The following is a 20,682-nucleotide window of genomic DNA, read 5'->3' on the forward strand; positions in this document are numbered from 1 at the left end:
GAGTGCCCTCAACAAGCACTTGATACACTGAGCTGAAATCTGTGGGGGTAAAGAAGGAAAAGGAGAAAGAGAAAAGCAATGTGGGTCTGGCAGAAAGTCCTCCTTGTCTATTTGGCCGATTCATTTTTGTCACATTAAGTAAAGTTAAAATGCTTTACAAGAACATTCATTCTTTTAAATGTTCTTTTTTGCTTAACATTTTAATGTTCAATTAATTTCATCCATTAAATTTAAATAACCAGTATTTAAAAATCCAAGTAATATGCTTAATACTGTGCTAAGAGATAAAGAGGTTACAGACCACCTGTAGAACAAGGGTCTATTCCAGAAGGTCTTAGTATCTAGTTAGGAGATAATACTAACAATCAGCTAAGGTTACCAGGCATTTATCAGGTGCCATCTTGTGTGATTCAGACTTTAGAGATTATAGATATTTGGAATTTGGGGCTGGAAAATCAATACCTCATTCAGTAAATACTCATTGAGAACCTATTATGGTTTTCTGTGCATAAGAATTTCTGTTTGGAGTTTGCAATTTGATAGAGGAAGAGAAGTAACGAATACAAGAATGGATTAAGTGCTAAATAGCAGGAGGATGCTTCGTAGTTGGGAAAAGGTTATTACTTTCTGAGAGTTGAAAAGGGAGGCAGGATTGTGAATGATTTCAAAGTAAAGTTATTATTTAGGCCGAGCCTTGAAAGACGAGTAGGACTTTGAAAAGAATATAGACTATTCCAGGCATGAAAGGGCATAGTTTTCAAAGGATGTTTGAAGGGTAGTACATTATTTTCCTATTGAAGTAGTAACAAATAACCACAGACTTAAAGCAATATAAATTTGTGTGTTATCTTCGAGTTCTGTAGGTCAGAAGTGCAATATAGCTCTCACTGGGTTAAAATTGAGGTGTTGGCAGGGCTGAGTTCCATTCTAGAGGCTCTAGTGGTGAATCCATTTCCTTGTGTTTTCCAGCTTCTAGAGGTCACTGGTAACCCTCTTCCTCTATTTTCGAAGCCAGCAATGTTGCATTGCTCTAGTCATTCTTCGTAGTCACATCTCCCTCCTGACTCTTCTTGTGCCTCCCTTTTCCAGTTTGAAGGCCCTTGTGATTATGTTAGTCCCACTCAGTAACTCCGGGTAATCTATTTTACAGTCATGGGACTAGCAACCTTAATTATGCTTTTGCAGTGAAACAGCCTATTCACAGGTTCTGGGGGTGAAGTCTGTGGACATCTTTGGTGGGGGCATTATTCTGCTTACCACAGGTAGTGAGGAGCAGCTAATCTTGAGAGGAAAGAAGGCCAAAAGAGGAAGGGGTACGAATGCACTGATAAGGGCAGTGGGGAGCAGGTGCAAGTTTCTGAGGTTAGAGATAAATTCTCATTTTATTTGAAAACAGCTTTGCCTGCAACAGAAAAATTCGTTTGGACAGGCAATTTTGGGGTGCAACATTAGGAGGCCGCTATTTACAGTCTAAGAGGGTCTAAGGTAAGGAGGGCATAGCTGATCACTTTATTTGGTCTGAGGTTGCTTCTGCCCATTTCTAAGTGTTTTTCATCACAATTCATGACATCATCCCACAGGATTTCAGCAAGTGCAGTTTCCGGTTATTTGGCTGAATTTGTTCAGTAGATTGATGCTGCAACCCAGGCCTTAAACCGTTCACCTACAATCAACAAGAGGAGAGACGAATCCTGGCAGACCCCCAATTAGCAAGGCTGAAGAGAGCTAAACATTGAGTTTTTTATGGGTCCAAATCTCAGGGAAAGCACGCAGTCCTTCTACCTAAGGTGTTTCCTTAACAAGGACACAAAACTGAAAAGCTGCGCCTTCCTGTCACCGCCCCTTCCATCCCCCCACCACCATCGGAGGCAGGGACGTGAGCCCCGCCCCGCTGACTCTACTAACACCGACCGACCAGACTAGGATGTCCGCCCGGAACCCCCGAAGCGCGGTGGGTGGGTGGATGGAGGAGGCAAAAAGTGGGAGTGCGGACCCGCGGTCACGTGCCCCGAGCTGTTTTCCGCTTCCGTCACTTCCGGGTGCGACCGTCGCTTCTGTCCCGGTGGGCTCTGTACGCGTTCGGTGCTTCTTCACTGTACCTGACAGTCTGTACTACTGCCCCTTCCCTGTTCCCGACGGGAGGGAAATGAGTGTCCCTGGGCCGCCTTCCCTGGACGGGGTCCTGGCAGGGCCACCCGACGGCCTGGAGGCCGGGGGCCTGACGCCGGGTACGTGCTGTGGGGCGGGGCGGGGCGGCCGGGACCCGAGTGGGTGGGTCTCCGGGCCGCCCCGCGGGAATAAGATGCTTTCGGCAGCTGCAGCCCCGAGGCTCTGTCCCCAGTGCGGAACTAGGGAACCTTGCCGGCTCTCCTGGCCAGAGGAGGAGGCAGGAAACGAGGTCTGGGGGGAAGCGGTGTTTGGGGTGCTGTTGGTGGGGGTTGATGGTGAAGGCATTTCTGAGTTTGTGTGTTGACTCCGGCACACTGTTGGCTATTTGTTACACGCTAGTGGTTGAGGATGAATTTACCAGAAGGATGATTGGTTTGTAATTCAGAGAATTGATGTATCCAGTATTATTGCACACTCTCATGAAATGATTATCTTGCGTTTTGACCTTACTGCGTCCTTCTTGCAGCAGTCTTTCTCAACCCGAGTTCGAGGAGAGATTTAAACCCTAATGGCCTAGGGCATCTATTGAATGTAATGAATCGACTTGCTCTGCATCCATAATGATATTATGTTTGTACTGTCCTAGGGAGAATTGAGAAAATAGTCACTCAAAGCAGTTTCTGTGTTCTGCGGTTCAGATGAGGAACCCTAGGTGAGAAAGGCTTCAGGACTTTGGATGTACCTTTACTTGTACTTCCTGTTCCAGAAATATAGGGGTTACCCCAAAATAGCGCTCTCAGCCCGTTCTTGGTGGTGCTTTTCCTCAGTGACCTCCCTCTCTTCACACCTTCCTAAGTTGCTTCTGTAAATATCACTCCCTTGTATATAAGTGCAGGTTGGGTCTCTCTCAGCTTGCTCCTCCATCTGCTTGCTGGGTACTCTGACATGGTTATTTTGCACTAATCTCACACACAGCATGTACATAAATAAAAGTAGATGTCTGATCCTATTAATGGTGCCAAGTCACTATCACTTGAAACTTTGACATTACTCTTGACTCTTTCCTCCCACTTGCCTCCTACCTCTGTTTAGTCCAGGGGATTCTACTGTACAATTTCCATCTCCTCTTTGCATTTTCACCTTTACAACAACAGTTGTAAGGCTAGTCCACCTCCAGTCTCTTATTCTTCATTCCATCTATCCCACTGTCACGTCACTGCCCCAAGATAAAGCTCCCATCATGCCATTTCCTTGCTTGGAAGCCTTAAATGGTTCCTTACTAAATTAAGGGCCAAACACATTATCTTCGCATTCAAGGGTCCTCATAGGCTGGCCACATGGTCTTAGAGCTCACTACTGCTTATGTCTCACGCTCCAGACACCCCAAACTAACCTCCCTTTCCAGAGCCATCCTATATTCCCACCTTTCCTCATGCTGCTTCCTTTACCCATATTGCATCCCTTCCTCTCCTGCCTTAGAATTCTTACCCATTTGGAAATAGTAGCCCTCATAGGTTGCTGATGGAAGTGTAAATTGGTGACATCTCTTAGGAAAGCAGTTTTGCAATGTCTTTTTTTTAATATAAATTATTTTATTTACTTTTGGCTGCATTGGGTCTTCGTTGCTGCGCGCGGGCTTCTTCATTGCGGTGGCTTCTCTTGTTGCAAAGCACGGGCTCTAGGCACGCGGGCTTCAGTAGTTGTGGCACATGGGCTCAGTAGTTGTGGCTCACGGGCTCTAGAGTGCAGGCTCAGTAGCTGTGGCGCACGGGCTTAGTTGCTCCGTGGCATGTGGAATCCTCCCGGACCAGGGATGGAACCTGTGTCCCCTGCATTGGCAGGCAGGTTCTTAACCACTTCGCCACCAGGGAAGTCCCTGCAATGTCTATTAAAAAATGCATAAACACCTTGTTCCATTAATCTATTTATAAGAATTTATTCTATAGAAACAGTGATATGAATATGCAAAGACAAGCAAGGAAGCTCACTGCAACATTGTTTGGAAAAGCAAAAAGTGGAATAGGTGTCTTATTTTCTTTGTCTTAGTCTACTCGGGCTGCTATAATAAAATAACATAGGCTGGTGGCTTAAACAACAGACATTTATTCCTTGAAGTTGTGGAGGTTGTGAAGCCCAAGGTCTAGGTGTGGGCAAAATATGTTCCTTGTGAGGACCCTCTTCCGTTTCCACTGTGTCCTCACATGGTGGAAGGAGAGAGTTCTGGTCTCTCTTCCTCTTCTTTTAAGGTCAATAATCCCATCATGGGGACCCTACACTCAGACCTCATCTAAACTTATTTCCCAAAGACCCCCACCTCCAGATACCATTACATTCGAGGTTAGGGCTTCAACATATGAATTTTGGGGGAAGGACACATTTAGTTCATAACAATAGGGAACTGGTTAAACAAAATGTGGTAGAATTCTGTTAAAAAGAATGGAGTAGATTCATACATGTTGACCATATCTGAGATATATATTTATGAGAAAACTTGTAGAACAGTATAAGCAAGATTTCATTTGTGATAAAAACAGGGTTTAACCATGTGTATGCAAAGACAATTTCTTGAAGGCTATGTAAGAAACTCTAGAGTGACTCTCTGTGGAGTAAGGTAGTGAGGAGTATTTTTACTTCTCAGGTTATACCCCCTTCTTTTGTATTTTAAGTTTTTACAATGAGTAACACTTAAAAAGAAAAAAGAAAGGAATGAAAATTCTATCCATTCTTCAAGCTTCAGCTCAAATGCCCACACCTCCTTTAGGAATTATTCCCTGATATCTCTGGTGAAAGTGATCTTTCTCTAATCTATGGCACTTCTCACATTCTCTGATTCCCCTGTATTGAGCTTTTTCAGGGACGGGGACTTGCCTAATTTATTGTTGTAACCTCAAAAACGAGTACATAAAATGTATGTGCAGCAAATGTTTCTTGTCTCCCACAATAAATTACCTTGAACTTAGTGGATAAATGTGTGTAAAAACATGAGAAACTTCGACTCTTCCAATAATTTAACCAGAAGACTGGGGCAGGGTAAGGGGGTTGGTGTGTGTGAGTTAAAATGTATATATAGTTTAAGGAAGGTGTATTGGTTGTTATTCCTTAAAGGTGAAATATCCTTATTTGGTTGTTTCTGTTTATCTGTAATACTTATGTTTTCTATGTATATATATATATATATTTTTTTAATTTATTTATTTTTAAAATTTATTTTTGTCTGTGTCAGGTCTTCGTTGCTGTGTGTGGGCTTTCTCTAGTTGCGGTGAGCAGGGGCTACTGTTTGTTGCAGTGCATGGGCTTCTCATTGCGGTGGCTTTTCTTTGTTGCGGAGCATGGGCCCTAGGCGTGTGGGCTCAGTAGTTGTGGCTTGCAGGCTCCAGAGTGCAGGTTCAGTAGTTGTGGTGCCTGGGCTTAGTTGCTCCGCGGCATGTGGGATCTTCTCAGACCAGGGCTCGAACCCGTGTCCCCTACATTGGTGGATTCTTAACCACTGTGCCACCAGGGAAGCCCTTCTATATTTTTTAAAGAGAGTTGCTGCTGTTTGCACTGTTATTGTAATCAAGCCTTTAGCAATGACATTAATCATGATAATATAATATAATATATATAATATAACATTAATGATATATTTTATTCACTTCCCATCTGATGAAACATCAATGGCAATATCTGTAAATGCTTCACTTTTCCCATTACATTTTTATTTCACTTGTGGAGTGCTTCAGTTTCTAGTTAGCCCTTACTTGTTTGAATATTGCCTTGCAATCTAGAGAATTCCAAAGTTTGTTCATTTGTTTCTCAGGATCCAAATAAAAACCATACTAATTTATTTTGATCTCTAAAAGCTAATTTTGAATATGAAAGCATGTTGTTTTCCTCAGTCTTGCCAAAATTTAAATCTGTAGTAAAAACTATACTTGGAAATGAGCTATAAGCAATGTATTGTGATGAACGTATTTTGTATAATGATCTAATTTGATGTTATGGATTATTACCAGATTATGATTAAAGAGGTGTTTCAGAGTTTAATATTAGTTTAAAAATGCTTTTAGAGTACCATTTTAGTAATGTGGCCATTTCACTTTTTTAAAAAAAAATTCTAAACCAGTGATTCTAAAATCTTTCAACTCATTCATTGAACCCTGTTTAGAAATTGTTTTGTACTTTTCTCGGTAGGAGTAGTGATAGATGGGTATTCATGTTAGACATTTTTGAATGCCTGGTACAATGCTTACACTGTTATTATTCAAAGGAAAGGTAGGAATAAAATAGTTCCTGGCATCAAATCTAGATTTACACAGAAGACAATTATTATACACTATTTTCTATGGTAAATTAAGGTTCTGAATTTCAAGAGAGGAGAAATTCTTAGAAAATTTCTTTCCTGCTAACAAATGACAAAACAACCCTCCCTTTACATGTAAAGATCAAGCTCTATGCAAAATAAATGTTGACCCATATTACTTCCATAGAATTGAAAAAAAAATACTTTTAGGTATTGCATTTATTTAAAAAATTTTTTTAAGTTTTTTTTTTTTTTTTTTTTAATGTGGACCAGTTTTTTAAAGTCTGTATTGAATTTGTTACAATATTGCTTCTGTTTTACCTTTTGGTTTTTTGGCCGGGAGGCATGTGGGATCTTAGCTCCCTGACCAGGGATCAAAGCTGCACATCCTGCACTGGAGGGCGAAGTCTTAACCACTGGACTGCCAGGGAAGTCCCTGCATTTAAAAAATATATAATCTCTAGGGGCTTCCCTGGTGGTGCAGTGGTTACAAGTCTGCCTGACAATGCAGGGAACACGGGTTTGAGCCCTGGTCCGGGAAGATCCCACATGCTGCGGAGCAGCTAGGCCCATGTGCCACAGCTACTGAGCCTGTACTCTGGAGCCTACGAGCCACAATGACTGAAGCCCATGAGCCTGGAGCCCGTGCTCTACAGCGGGAGAGGCCGCCGCAGTGAGAGGCCTGTGCAACGCAACGAAGAGTAGCCCCCGCTTGCCACAACTAAATAAAGCCCACGCACAGCAACAAAGACTTAACATACCCAAAAATAAGTTAATTAATTAAAAAAATTCTGCAGGCTTTTGGAAAGAAGAATTTCTTGCTTCCATTCAGTAACTGTTCCTTCCTTTTAGGCCTCAGACTCCTTTAATAATTCATTGAAAACTCTAAATCCCCTTCCCTGAAAAATACATGCACATATGGAATTTTGCGTGTGTTAATGTTCTTTTCAGCTAGACTTTACCTTGTACTAGTAGCTTTAAAATATTTTTTGAGTGCTCATAACTTGATATTTAGAGGATGCTCAGGAAGTAAAAGTTAAAAAAAAAAAGGATACCTATAGTATCCTGTGTGTGTGCTCTGAACTCCACTGCCAGCCTCCTTTCCTCCCTCCCTGCTACTTTCTTACCCCTGTGTCAGTTTAAAAGCTTCCTAAATTTGATTTTTTGCTTGGGGACAGGTTTAAGTGACACTTCTCCAGATGAAGGGTTAATAGAGGACTTGACCATAGAAGACAAAGCTGTGGAGCAACTGGCAGAAGGCTTGCTTTCTCACTACTTGCCAGATCTGCAGAGATCAAAACAAGCTCTCCAGGAACTCACGTGAGCTGAAAAAAACCATAGATGCACTCATTTCTTCTCTGGCATACTCATAATTCACTGTATAAGTAAAGTATATACTGTATTAGGGATAATATTTTGTAACATTTAATACAATGGAGTATTTGTGTCTTTTGTGTTAGCAAATGGGAGTGGAGTAATCTAAATTACATAGTATACATGTAATTTAGATTACACAGTAATCTAAATGTAAAAAGTGAAATGAATGCTCCTAGAGTGTTTGGTCTCTTCTGAGAAGTACCCCTAAATCTTATCTAGACTCTTTGATTAGTTTTGGTGTCTCTCCACTATTTTAGGAAAGAATCGCCTCTTGGGGATGTTGCAAATGGGTATACACCTGTTTCTGAGTAGAGCTGCAGAATTGCCTCCGTAAGAGTCACATTTGTTTTCAATTGCTGGTTCACATGAGTTGCCAGAAATCCCTAATTATCTTTTTTGGAGATGACCCATTTCATTCTTAGTTTATAACTCTACTAGCTAAATAAAGGATTGGAGAATAAGAGAGGAACATGATAAGGAAGAATGGAATCCATAAAGTGTAATCAGTATGCAAAAATATACACTCTGATTTTATCAGCTGTCACCCAGAAACAGCTGCCTGAGCTGCTTCTTCCTCTTGGGTCAGGACCTCTCTGGATTGCCCAAGCTGGCCTATTATTTCTTTTTTGTGGTGGTCACCTTTAAACTGGCTATGAACCACTGCTGCTCTAAGACTTACTCTTTGAAAACTGATCTCAGAGGCCTTTATTAGGGCAAAAGGAGAGGAATAATCAACAACTATGTCCATTTTTTAAATATTAGTAACTAATGTTATAATCTTTGGGTTTGAAGATGATAAATGAATATAAAAGTGGTACTGTGTTCTACTACATGTGGTACCCTACTGTAGTTAAGGGAGCTGGTAACATTCTTAAGTTTTCTGCTAGTTCCAAGTAAGTTTATTTTTAGTCCCCAGTGTGTGGTATATCTTGTATTTTAACACCAGCCAGTCCTTGTGGCAGAAAAGTCAAAGATTTTGTGGATGAGTTTGGATGATATATGATAGACTGAAGGAAGGTAAGAAACTCTGCAAACAAAACATATCTGGTAACACTTTAGTTATTGGAAGTTAGGAATCAAGGTTTAATTGGAAAGTTTAATTGATGAGGACATTGGCTAAAATTTAGTGTTTCAATAACCCCATTTATCTTCCTAGGCATCTAGACAGTGATGATGATGATAGTAAAATCAGCTACTGTTTATAACAGTTGAATATGATGAATAAGCAGTTATTAAACTTCTTGAGTGTTAAGGAAAGATAAGCAAACTTCAGAGAAAGAACAAAGAGAAATATATGGGTCTAGTTAAGAGCTCTCTACACTGTCTCATTGATCAGTGTATCTGTTCTTTCACCAATATCCTGCTGTCTTGATTTCTGTAGTTTCTGTAAGTCTTGAAATTTGGTAATGTACGTCTTCCAACTTTGTTTTTCTTCAGTATGTCTTAGTTATTATAGGTCTTTGCCTTTCCATGTGAATTTTAGAGTCAGTTTGTTGATATCTACAAAATAACTTTCTGGGATTTAAATTGAGATTGTATTGAACCTATAGATCAAGTTGGGAAGAATTGATATCTTAGCACTATTGAGTTTTTTATTCCATGTACTCGGAATATCTCTTCATTACTTAGATATCTCTTATTTCTTTCATTAGAGTTTAATAGTTTTTGCATATAGATCCTATACATATTTTGTTAGGTTTACACCAGATTATTTCATCTGACAGGGGTTATTGTAAGTGGTATTTTTAAAAATTCTGATTGTTCATTGCTGGTATATAGGAAAGCAACTGACTTTTGTATATTAACCTTGTATCCTGAAACTTTGTTATATTCACATATTCGTTCCTGGGTTTTTGTTGTTGATTCTTTGGGATTTTCCACATAGGCAATCATGTTATCTGTGAACAAAGACAGTTTTATTTCTTCCTTTCTAATCTGTATACCTTTTATTTCCTTTTCTTGTCTTATTGCATTAGCTAGGACTTCCAGTAAAATGCTGAATAGGAGTCATAAGAGTGGACATCCTTTCCTTGCTCCAGATCTTTAGGAGGAAAGCATCTAGTTTCTTACCACAAGTGCAATATTAGCTGTATGGTTTTTTTAAAGATATTTTTTTTATCAAGTTGGGGAAGTTCCTCTCCCCTCCTAGTTTGATTAGAGTGTTTTTAATCATGAATGGTGTTGCACTTCGTCAAATGCTTTTTCTTCATCCGCTGATAAGACCATATGATTTTTCTTCTTTAACCAGTTAATGTGGGTTACATTGATTGACTTTCAAACGTTGAACCAGCTTTGCATACTTGGAGTAAATCCCACTTGGTTGTGGTGTATAATTCTTTTTATACCTTGTTGGATTTGATTTGTTGATATTTTGTTGAGGAGTTTTGCATCTATGTTCTTGAAAGATAATGATCTATAGTTTTCCTTTCTTGTAATGTCTTTTTAAAAAATATTTATTTATTTATTTATTTATTTATGGCTGCGTTGGGTCTTCGTTGATGCTCGTGGACTTTCTCTCCTTGCAGTGAGCAGGGGCTGCTCTTTGTTGTGGTGTGTGGGCTTCTCCTTGCAGTGGCTTTTCTTTGTGTGGAGCATGGGTTCTAGGTGCGCGGGCTTCAGTAGTTGTGGCTCGTGGGCTCTAGAGCGCAGGCTCAGTAGTTGTGGCGCATGGGCCCAGTTGCTCCTTGGCATGTGGGATCTTCCCAGACAAGGGCTCAAACCCGTGTCCCATGCATTGGCAGGTGGATTCTTAACCACTCTGCCACCAGGGAAGTCCCTCTTGTAATGTCTTTATCTGGTTTTGATTTTAGGATAATGCTGGCCTCATAGAATGAGTTAGGAAGTGCTCCCTTTACTTCTGTTTTCTGAAAGAGATTGTGGAGAATTGGTATAATTTCTTCCTTAAATGTTTGGTAGAAATCGTCATGAAGCCATCTGTTCCTGGTACTTTGATTTCTGGAAGGTTACTACTTATAGGCCTACTTAGATTATCTGTTTCTCCTTGTGTGAGTTTTGGTAGTTTGTGTCTTCCAAGGAGTTAGTCATTTCCATCTAAGTTATCAAATTGGTGAGCATAGAGCTACCTGTAGTATTCCTTTATTATCCTTTTAATGTCCATGGGATAAGTAGTGATGACCCCTCTTCCATAAATTATGTTAGTAATTTGTATCTCCTCTCTCTTTTTGTTAGTCTAGCTAGAAGTTTATCAGTTTTATCAATATTTTGGAAGAACCAACTTTTGGTTTTGTTTATTTTTTGTTTTCCAGTTGTAACAGTCTGTTTTTGCTGTCCTGCTTGTCTTGGATCATTGGCTTGCTGGGTTCTCCTCTCATCCATTCTGGTTACACCTTCTGTGGTCTCCAGTCAGAGCTGAAGGGACACTTACGACCTGTAGGATATGCCATACTCAGTGCTAGATGGTGGAGATGTTTTAACTGCCCTTCAGTCTCTTCATTGCTATTTCTTCTTTTCATTGTTGTTCTCTGTTTATCATACTTCTGCAAGCGCATCATGTCATATTTTTCTTTGTCTATAGTATTCTTTAAAATATTTAATTAAGTGACACCCCCTCCCCCCAGTGTCACTTATTCCTGTGATCCTAGCATTGGTTGATCTGGAGAAGAATATCAGAGAAGTTGGCTTCTCTTCCTCAATAGCAAGTTTTGAATCAGATTTTTTTGAGGAGTCTTAGAAATTAATTGGTCTGACCTTACTTTGTAAATGAAATTTAGGTCCAGAGAAACTAAATTTCCAAGATCACACCAACTGATTATTATCCTTTGATACTGCATTTTTTTCCAACTCTAATCTAAAAAGTCACTGCTCCTCTTCCTTTATGGTGATGTTACAATTTTAATATATATAAAACATCAAGTTTCTTGGGCAAGATAGTATAAAATAAACTTTTTTGGGGATAATACAGAGAGTTGTTAGGAATAAGTAATAAAATAATTTTAAATGGTTTGATGTTATTCAAATCTGAAATTGAGGCAAGAATAAAAGACGTATTTAATTATTAGAATATTGGAATATTATTTTGGCTTTGGAGTATTATTTTGAAAAAGATTATGATAAACTACATAAGCCTTGGAGAGTCAATAAATTTCCAACTTAATTTCTACTTTTAACATTAACCAAGATGAATGTGGTTGCTTTTAATGAACCATCACTTAAAGTATGTAAAGTTTATTTTGGTTGTGTGCTTTTGTTTCAGACAGAACCAAGTTGTATTATTAGACACACTGGAACAAGAGATTTCAAAATTTAAAGAATGTCATTCTATGTTGGATATTAATGCTTTGGTAAGTATGATTTAGTTGACATAGCTTAATGACACCTTGTTTTAGAAATAGCTAGGTTTATCCTCCCAACTTTGTACTTATGTATGTTTGAGATACTTATGTATGTTTTCCTCTAATTTTTAAAGTTTAGAATTTGTTGTTTAACAGGAAACCTTGATTTACTTTATTAGACCTTCTGTTGTCTTGAATTGTTAGCTTTCAAATGTTGAACTTGTGATAGGAAATTGAACTTATATATGAAAGTCTGGAATAGATCTGCTCATAATTAAAGACTAATAAAAGAGAAGTAAAAGTAAGGAACTTTGGAGGTACTATTTTTCCCCTTAAGGAAAGCACATCTCTCTTTATCAAGTACATGGTTTTTTAAATTAGCATTTATTTAATTGTATGGCATTTTCATAATGCCGTAACAAATTAATGCTGAACAGACTGTTTGAGAGTCCTTTACGTCCCCTTTATATCTTTCAATATAAGTGACAGTAGTTGAATTTCATCAGAAACTTTATAGCTTTTTGATGAGAGGAACTAATACTCTTTATTTTAGGAAATGGAGAATTAACAGAAATAAGGAACTTGTGGCTACCTTTCTCTTTACCCGGAACATTAGAAATAGCTTAGTTTGCATGATTTTGTGGACTTTCATATATACGTCAAAGAATGGACTTTTCATTGGAAAAATGTGGGTTTTCCTTTTATAACAATCAAAAACCAAGTCCACCTTCTCTAGTATTAGGCAGAGGCCTGTGGTAGTAAATACAAAGTCTTCTACTCAGTAGTTCTTGATTTGTGAAGGAGGTGGTCTTTGTCTTCTCCATTGAGTTCATGTTGCAGCAGAACTACATATTTGTTGAATGAATGAACCAAGCATATGCAATACTGTCGCTTCCATCTGAAAGGGCAGAAACTAAGTCACAGAAACTAAGTCTTGCTCTTTTTCCTTTTCTCAGCCCATGAGTGGTGTTTTTTTTGTTGTTGTTGTTTGTTTTTTTAATTTTATTTTTTTATTTTTGACTGTGTTGGGTCTTTGTTCCTGTGCATGGTCTTTCTCTAGCTGCGGCAAGCTGGGGCTACTCTTCATTGTGGTGCACAGGCTTCTCATTGCAGTGGCTCCTCTTGTTGCGGAGCATGGGCTCTAGGCACACGGGCTTCACTAGTTGCAGCACTCAGGCTCAGTAGTGGTGGCTTGCGGGCTCTAGAGCACAAGTTCAATAGTTGTGGCTCATGGGCTTAGTTGCTCCACGGCATGTGGGATCTTCCCGGACCAGGGCTCGAACCCGTGTCCCCTGCATTGTCAGGCGGATTCTTAACCACTGTGCCACCAGGGAAGTTACCCAAGAGTGGTTTTGATTGTCATTCAGGAACTGAAAAATAGAAGCCCAGAGAGAGAGAAAGAGGGTCTGTAAGCTCTAGAGCTCATCAGACTCTGACTTTACTTGTAGCTACATTAAGGCTGCTAATCTCTCTACTGACACTTCTTTCCTTTTTTTTTTTTTTTTACCTGATCTTCTCTTTCTGTTACCTTCCTTCCTGAGAATGAGGTGTTTCTTTTTCCTTCTCTCCCATCTCTGGCTGAGATGGAAAGTCTATACTTATCACTCCTTGGGAAGAAAAGTGTCCTTACAGAGATTGTTCTCCTTGGTCTGACTTCAGAAGCCCAAAGAATATGATCAGACTTGTCCACAGCCTTCTCAGGGCTCTCTGGCCACAGCTTGGTTTTTCCTGATGGGCAGACACTTCACTTAAACTGTCCTGTGTACCCTGGCTCAGTCTCTCCCTTGTAAAGGCAGTAGAGAGTGTTTTACTTTTCTTAAATGAAACTGATAGCATTGTTGGATAGTCTTACTAAAATTTTAGAATTATATTGCATGGTTTGTTTTTTTTTTGAATTTTATTTCATTTACTTTTTTATACAGCAGGTTCTTATTAGTTATCTGTTTTATACATATCAGTGTATATATGTCAATCCCAATCTCCCAATTATATTGCATGTTTTTAAGGCAAAATGTTATCTGTACAGGATATAAATGTCTATTTTATGTTTAGTAACTTTTAATCAATCTGAACTGAATCAAGTATTCTCAAAAGCCTACTAGTGGTTTAAATTAAATTTGAATCTTGGAATTAAAATATGGAGATAATTAGATCTTCAAAAATTTTGACAAATTTAGGCAGAATGAACTGTAATTTAGGTATTGATTTATTTATCCATTTTGATATTTCAGTCTGTTTTAAACTGACTTTTAAATTTACTTTTCCATCTTAAGTTCACTGAAGCTAAACACTATCATGCCAAGTTGGTGAATATAAGAAAGGAGATGCTGATGCTTCATGAAAAGACATCAAAGTTAAAAGTGAGTTGAAAATTCTTTCACAGTCTTTATAGAAGTAGAGGTTTAATTGTCTGTTTTTCTTCAGTATTCATTTTCTGACTTCTTATATATTCATATACAATAGGATACTTAATTCATGGTACGTTGTTTTCTTTTAAAACACATTCTTATTAACCCCACTCTGGGCTTTTCTACTAACAGCTGGGCTGGTGGGCTCACATTCTCTGAATATGTCACTGTATTTCTCATTTAATAATAAGAGTTTTGAGTAACAGAATTTTTTTTATCAAGGAGACCTTCAGTTACCCAGAACATTTAAAAATTGTGAATCACTATATTGTACATCTGTAATTTATACTATACAGCAACTATACTTCAATAAAAAAAAGTTACCCTGAACAAATTTAAAAGTTAAACATGAAATTTATTATTATTTATTGATTACCTTAAATCAAAGCACTATTACTTAAAAATTTTTTTTAATTTTTTATTTTTAATTTAATATTTAAAGGTTACTTTCCAGTTACAGTTATTACAAAATATTGGCTATATTCCCCATGTTGTACAATACATCCTTGAGTCTGTCTTACACCCAGTAGTTTGAACCTCCCACTCCCCCACCCCTATATTGCACTCCCCCATAAACCACTAGTTTGTTCTCTAAAACCACTACCACTTTTAAATTAGGCCATAACCTATAAGCCTTTTGCTCTCTTGGTTTTTTAATTTTTTTGACTTAGAAAAGAGCACTTAAACTGCAGCAGAAGAGGCAAAAAGAAGAGTTGGAAAGGGAGCAGCAACGAGAGAAGGAATTTGAAAGAGAAAAGCAGTTAACTGCCAAACCAGCTAAAAGGATGTGAGAAGTTGGATGTTTGTGTTCTTCCTTCCCCTGTTCATGTTCTGGATTTAAGATGACCCAGTGTAGACTGAAGTTAAGGTAGTGCCTTATACCATTGTGTTATGTTTTGAAATCCTTTTCCCATGAGTGCTGTCTCTCTGTCTTCATTTCAGCCATTCAAGAAGCTTTTTTTCCTAAGTAGAAGACATAATATCACTTGGTTTGGATATTTTATATGTAATTTTTCAACTTTGTTTTGCTTTTTAAAAATTCATTATTTTGGCCTTAAGTCATTTATAAACTGGAAAATGGTTTGTTTTAATAGTCTAGACTATAAGTGGTTAAAAATTAGTATGAATTGTTTAGCTTCTTAATAAGTGTGGATTTAAAAGTTTCAGTTTCTTATTTTATGAAATGAATTGCCTTTCTGGCAATACAGCACTGGGTTTTGGCAGTTGCCTTTTCATTGTTTGGTTAAGAAGAATTGCCAGCTGTTTAATCTCATATGCCACTGGAAAAGAGGTGGTATAAGCCTTTGTGAAGAACATGATAGAAAAGTGTGTACACAGGAAATAGTAGCATCTTAGACATAGGATAGGTGAGCAAGATGCCATGTAGATTCCACTAACCATATACTATATCTGCTTCCTAGCCTTGTTGTTGCTGTTTTTTCCTTATGCTGCTTCTGGGTTCAAAGTAGATTATATCTATTCCTAAAGTTTGGCGGGGGTGATGTAGCTTTCACACACTCAAATGTGTTTAAATATTTATAATTCTTAGTAACAGTCATCACACACTGTGAGATACAGTTGTCAAGCTGATAAGATAATGAACCCAGCTTTCCAAGTGGAAAGTCTTACTGCTAGTTCTAGCTATCCTCTCATTTGCTGTGTGGTCTTAACATGTGGTTACTTTTTCTGTGCTTTTAAAAAAAATTCTTAAGGTAGAATGATACATACCAACTACCCATTTTATAGATAATGAAAAGAATGGTGGAAAATTAGTAAATAGCTTCTTCACAAAAGAGGCAGCATGATACCTTTAGTGTTTTCTAGATCCCCCTCCCCCAATATCACATGTAGAAATTTATTATGTGAGGGAAATATTATGACGTTTCATTGTTTTAAATTGAGAGTGTATTATTCACTGTTTTAGCACTATTTAATATCCATGATGTCCAATCTCTATTACATAGAGACTGTACAGATTAGATTACAGATTATGATTAGAATGTGTATCTTTTATAATCTGTGTTACATTTGGTAAGCTGGAATCTCTCACTACCTCTGATCACATATCAGGCTAACCAATGATGGAGAAGGCATTAGATTTACGTCGAGTGCTAAGAACTGGTCTGTTTAAAGGTTTAAAAAATTTGTTTGAAAACCTTTCCCTTCTTTAGTGAGTGAATTATTATCTCACAGTTCTCTTGGTTTTGACCTTATGTTTAAGAGTATAAATATATTTTATTTTTAAAGGCTATGTGTTGCCCTCAAACACTGGCTAGAACTCCTAGGGCAGGATCATTAGCACTGGCAGGACAGTGTCAACCTAAACTGCTGAATGTACTCATTGATAACCTGACAAAGGCTGTGCATTGTTTCTTAGAGTGATTTGTGGTGGCCAACTGCAATGATTGTTTAAAATGCTGGTTCCTGGACACCACTCTCAATCTATTGAAGCAAATCTGTTTGTTTTTCTCTTTTTTTCCTTTTTACAAAGTTTCCTCAAGTGATTCTGATGTACCTTATAAGTTGAGAACCGCTGGTCTAGTGATCTAGGTCAGAGGTTTCCACACTGGGCTGCATATTAGCACCTGAAAACTTTAAAAAAATATACTCTTGAAGATTTTTACTCATTAGTTCTTAGGTAGGGCCCATGCACATTTTAAAGAGCCCCCCAGATAAGTCCAATGCAAGGACCCACTGATCTAGACTTTCTAGTGATTTATATTTATAAGGAGTGAAATAGTTTGAAAGCTACCCAGTAACTCTTGGGATTACTCTTATTAAATAAATTCTTAAACTGCTGCTTTTGATATAAAGTCAGATTTAAGACTGAAATAAATAGCAGGCCGGAAATAAGTATAGAATTCTGGTTAATTGAACTTTTGTGACCTGTATTTAAATGAAACATGTTTATTGAATGAATGGCAAGGCACATGTACTTTTAGAAATGTATTACTTACATTTTGAAGATTTTTTAAAATGTCAAGAATATATATTAGGATCCACTATTTTTAGGTCAATTGTAAATCAGAAGTACTGTTACTTTGGTAATTAAAATCTAAAACTTTAGCTGTATCTCAGTAGCGTACAAACATATCTTACTGACTAAAACTGAACAGAACCCTTATAATTAGTCTTGCTGTAGTTTTGCACAAAATTATGAATTGGTACTTGAAAAAAATTGCCTGTGGTGTTTTGGTTGAAAAAAATTGCCTTTGTTTTGAAACTATATCATATATGTACTGAACTAAAGTGATGGGAGTTAATTTTGTATTTACTTTGTAGGAGGTATCATGTAAATATGCAGACGTTGAATGTAGTATGGATTGTGTCCGCAGTGAATTTTTGGGTGGATACAGTTTATAAATATGCCAATTATATACCCTCGTATACTTGTCTGATTTTGAGCTTGTAAAATGAGGACTCCTTTTTACACATTTAATAAAGAAAAGAAAGGTCTATGAATTATCCAGTGTCATTTATCAAGCACTGGTGTGCACACAGCACTGTACACTTCCCTTTATGTACTTTATTTCAGACATTCCTTTCCTTTGCTTTCCTCTCCTGTCATCTTCCTCTTAATGTTCTCTGTAGGCTGTGTCACAAAATGACTGGTCGGCTTATGAAATCCTTTTCGGAAAGGTGATAGAAAGTGTTATGAAAAGATTCTACCAGTAACCCAACTTCATAAAGTTCTTCACTATTTGAGAATAAGAATAATAGCTACTACTTTTGTTTTTTTTAATTTATTTTTATTTTATTTATTTTATTTTTGGCTGCGTTAGGTCTTTGTTACTACGCACGGACTTTGCTCTAGTTTGTGGCGAGCAGGGGCTACTCTTTGTTGCGGTGCTTGGGCTTCTCATGTTGCGGAAGCACGGGCTCTAGGCACGTAGGCTTCAGTAGTTGTGGTTCCTGGGCTCTAGAGCGCAGGCTCAGTAGCTGTGGCGCAAGGGCCCAGATGCTCTGCAGCATGTGGAATCTTCCCGGACCAGGGCTCGAACTTGTGTCCCCCGCATAGGCAGGCGGATTCTTACCCACTGTGCCACCAGGGAAGTCCGTAAAGCAATGATTCTTAATCATTAAACCTTCAGACCTCACTGTGCACATATTTTTAAAAGTTACTTAGTTTCTAGGCTTTCCTTTTGGATCAAGATAGTTCTTATTTTACATATTTGTTCAGATATTATGCTTGTACAGATGAATCAGATATTTAAGATTTGTTCTATTGATAGCTTATTCACACTGTTTTAGCTCTGCTTGCATGTATGAGGCCAGGTGCCATCTAGTCTTCAGGTTAACATTTGGGTGAAACTAGGTTTATTTTCAAAGCCATTAAGAGAGTGAAGGGGAGTAGTCAAGGGAGATGGTTCTAATGACTAGTTTAAAAAGCACTTAAAGCAGAAATTCCAAAAAATTACAGTGTGAAGGAAGGGCAGTCAAAGAGAAGATCGGTGAAATTTGGGGTGGGTTGGGGATGGTAATAGAGAAAGAGAAAAGGAAAGGCCAAGTCTGAGGTAGAAGGGAAAGGTGATGTGTCTTTTACGTACCTTTAATAAAGGAGGCTTATAGGCTTGTGAAGAATAATAAATTAATAATATCCACCTGTTTTAAGATGAGGTCGCCCCCTACTGTCACTTCATCGTAAACTGAAGAAAAGGTGGTAGCCTGCTGTCCATTCTGGTTTAGGTAATGTGTATTCCTAAAGTGCTTCAGGAGGCCTGCAGTGCTCAAATTTGGATAAGCGTGTGTGGGTGCTGCTCACTCCTATTCCAGGTTTGACTTTTATTAGGACTTTGGAAAAGAGAGTCAAAAAGTATATTGAGGGCTTCCCTGGTGGCGCAGTGGTTGAGAGTCCGCCTGCCGATGCAGGGGACACGGGTTCGTGCCCCGGTCCGGGAAGATCCCACATGCCGCGGAGCGGCTGGGCCCGTGAGCCATGGCCGCTGAGCCTGCGCGTCCGGAGCCTGTGCTCCGCAAGGGGAGAGGCCACAACAGTGAGAGGCCCGCATACCGCAAAAAAAAAAAAAAAAAAGTGTATTGAACACTTTGTGCAAGAGAATAAATACTAAGAAATAAAAACATACATGTATATAGACCCGAAGTTTCCTGGCCTCTGCTTTGATCATAAACCTTTAAATTTTAAAGTATATAGAACCTTCATAATGTAGTGGTTAGGACTGTAGACCTGAAGTCAGACTGCTGTGGTTTATATTCCTGCTTGATTTTTAGGGCCTAGGACTTGCTTAACCCCTGTGTACCTTTCAGTTTCCTAAACTGTAAAGTTGGGATAAGGGTTTCTGGCTTCATAAGGTTATGCGGTTTTATGATATCCATATAAAAGCCCGTAACAAAATAGGAAGAGCTCAAGAAATGTTGGGTGTTATATCATGGTACCTTGAAGCCACATATTCACATGTGGGGATGGTGCTTATTTTGCCCCTTTGTGCATGCCTGTTTTTGTTCACAGGATTTCCACTAGGATCCTTGGTTCTTCAGTGTCTTCCTGTTAGACACCTATTTGTTCTTTGCAACTCAAATGTCTCTTCCTTATGGTTTTTCAAACCACTTCCCAAAGAATTTTTTTCTTGTGTTCTGTAGTACTTAATACATTTGCCTTAGCATTTACAGTATTGTTATGTGTTCACATGTCTCTCAAGATCGAGGATATTTCTTAGTCATTTCTGTTGCATGGTGCAGTAGTGCCTGGCCTATAGTTATAATCAGGGTTCTCCAGAGAAACAGAATGAATCTGTGTGTGTGTGTGTGTGTGTGTGTGTGTGTGTGTGTGTGTGTGTGTGTGTGTGTGTGTATGTGTGTGTCTGTGTGTGTGGAGAGAGAGAGAGAGAGAGAGGGAGAGAGGTAGAGGTAGAGACAGAGATATTTATTTTAAGGAATTGGCTTATATGATCGTGAGAGCTGGCAATTGCAAAATCTGCAGGGCAGGCCAGCAGGCTGGGGACGCAGGGAAGAGTTGATGTTGCAGCTTGAGTTCAAAGGCAGTATGGAGGCAGAATTCCCTCTTTCTCAGGGGGAATTTTCTTAGTCTTTTTCTTAAGACTTTCAATTCATTGGTTGAGGTCCACTCACATTATGGAGGGTAATCTTAAAGTCTGCTGGTTTAAATGTTAGTCTCATCTAAAAAATGCCTTCACAGCAACATCCAGACTGATATTTGCCCAAATATCTAGGTACCACGGTCTAGCCAAGTTGTCAC

General features: G+C 38.6%; 1 protein-coding gene across 1 annotated transcript; it reads left to right on the forward strand.

Annotated features, from left to right (window-relative positions):
• Positions 1–2,067: 2,067 nt before the first annotated feature.
• Positions 2,068–17,062, forward strand: BLOC1S6 (biogenesis of lysosomal organelles complex 1 subunit 6). Its single transcript, XM_007467025.1, has 5 exons — positions 2,068–2,228; positions 7,570–7,711; positions 11,982–12,069; positions 14,334–14,420; positions 15,140–17,062. The coding sequence occupies exons 1-5, from the start codon at positions 2,147–2,149 to the stop codon at positions 15,257–15,259; spliced, it is 519 nt and encodes a 172-aa protein (XP_007467087.1). The 5' UTR covers positions 2,068–2,146; the 3' UTR covers positions 15,260–17,062.
• The last annotated feature ends 3,620 nt before the right edge of the window (positions 17,063–20,682 follow it).

Source organism: Lipotes vexillifer, unplaced genomic scaffold (genome assembly GCF_000442215.2).
Source record: "Lipotes vexillifer unplaced genomic scaffold, Lipotes_vexillifer_v1.1 scaffold1010, whole genome shotgun sequence".
In the NCBI taxonomy this organism is placed as follows: Eukaryota; Metazoa; Chordata; class Mammalia; order Artiodactyla; family Lipotidae; genus Lipotes; species Lipotes vexillifer.